The 1,303-nt window shown below is 41.0% G+C and overlaps 1 protein-coding gene across 1 annotated transcript in view; it reads right to left on the bottom strand.

Moving 5' to 3' along the window:
- Positions 1-525: 525 nt before the first annotated feature.
- The window catches only part of LOC145008882 (3-hydroxy-3-methylglutaryl-coenzyme A reductase-like), a 1,835-nt gene continuing 1,057 nt past the window's right edge, over positions 526-1,303 (bottom strand). Inside the window, exon 2 of the mRNA XM_078967507.1 lies at positions 526-1,303. This exon is cut by the window's right edge and continues 152 nt beyond it. Coding sequence (XP_078823633.1) covers positions 687-1,303 — 617 coding nt within the window. The 3' untranslated portion in view covers positions 526-686.

The raw sequence follows: 1,303 nt of genomic DNA, 5'->3' as shown, positions 1-1,303 counted from the left end.
TTGTTAAAAGGGTTTGGATCAAGGTCGATTCGCTCCAAACCCGTCCCATTGCCCGGTCTAGTTTTGTTTACCCCACTTTGGAATAGAGTCTTTGTATCTTCATAATTTGGGGATTTATTTGAGTGAGGGGTATGTACCATCCTTATTATATATACCAATTACAACTGTCAAATAATTAGTTCGTTTTTTTTTTTTCTCTCAAATTTTGACCGCAAACACTTTTCTATATTGATAGGTCAGGTCCCTAGACTTTTTAGATTTTAGACTTTTGCCACGCTCTAGTATATCAATAGATTTGGTCACTGAACTTTTTGGGTTTCAGATTTTGGCCAAATGATTTTCGTATATTGATTTTGTCCATAAAGTTTCATATTTAGACATGCCACGAGACTCTAGTATATCAATAGGTTTGTTCACTAACTTTTTGGGTTTCAGATTTTGGCTAAATGATTTTCACAGATTTTGTCCATAAACTTCATATTTGGACATGTTTGGTCCCCACAAAATGGGGTAATATCACTCTAGTTACAAATCTAATATACATTTAGTTGTACAAATATTATAAATAAAAAAGCAAGCATATTTGCCAAATAAATATTTGCTATCCAATGCCAAAGAAAACTTTAGACGAGTTAATTAACCTATCATCAATGAGAAAGCCCCAAGGAGACCACCCCGAGCACTCATTAAGATTTAGCAGAAATATCTTTATTCGAGCGATTATACTTCATGTGGCTCTTCACAAGCTGCCCCGCCGCGATTGCAGACATTAGAGACAACTCTCCGGCGAGAACGGCGGCAGCAACCACCTTAGCCAACTGACGTGCATTTGATCCAGCCCAATCTTTGTTTGCACCTTTTACTCCCAACAAGTTTAAACAAGCTGATTGTGAAGCTAATTGTGTTCCACCACCGACAGTCCCAACTTCGATCGACGGCATGGTCACCGACACATGAAGATCTCGGCCACCATTCACAGCTTCCATCATGGTGATACAGTGCGAGCTCTCAATATTCTGAGCTGGATCTTGTCCGGTTGCAAGAAACACCGCTGACACAATGTTACTAGCATGGGCATTGAACCCACCAAGAGCTCCGGCCATGGCGGATCCGGTGAGGTTCTTGAGCATGTTCAGTTCTACCAACGAAGCTACAGTCGTCTTTAATACCTTCTCCACCACATCTTCTTTTATAATCGCCTCACACACCACAGATTTGCCTCTTCCTTCTATCCAGTTCACCGCTGCCGGTTTCTTATCGGAACAATAGTTCCCGGAGATGCCAATCACGTCCATATCCGGGA

The sequence above is a fragment of the Lactuca saligna genome, chromosome 8 (assembly GCF_052625555.1).
Source record: "Lactuca saligna cultivar CGN05327 chromosome 8, ASM5262555v1, whole genome shotgun sequence".
In the NCBI taxonomy this organism is placed as follows: Eukaryota; Viridiplantae; Streptophyta; class Magnoliopsida; order Asterales; family Asteraceae; genus Lactuca; species Lactuca saligna.
The sequence above is the reverse complement of the archived record's forward strand: the minus strand, read 5'-3'. Positions and strand labels throughout refer to the sequence as shown.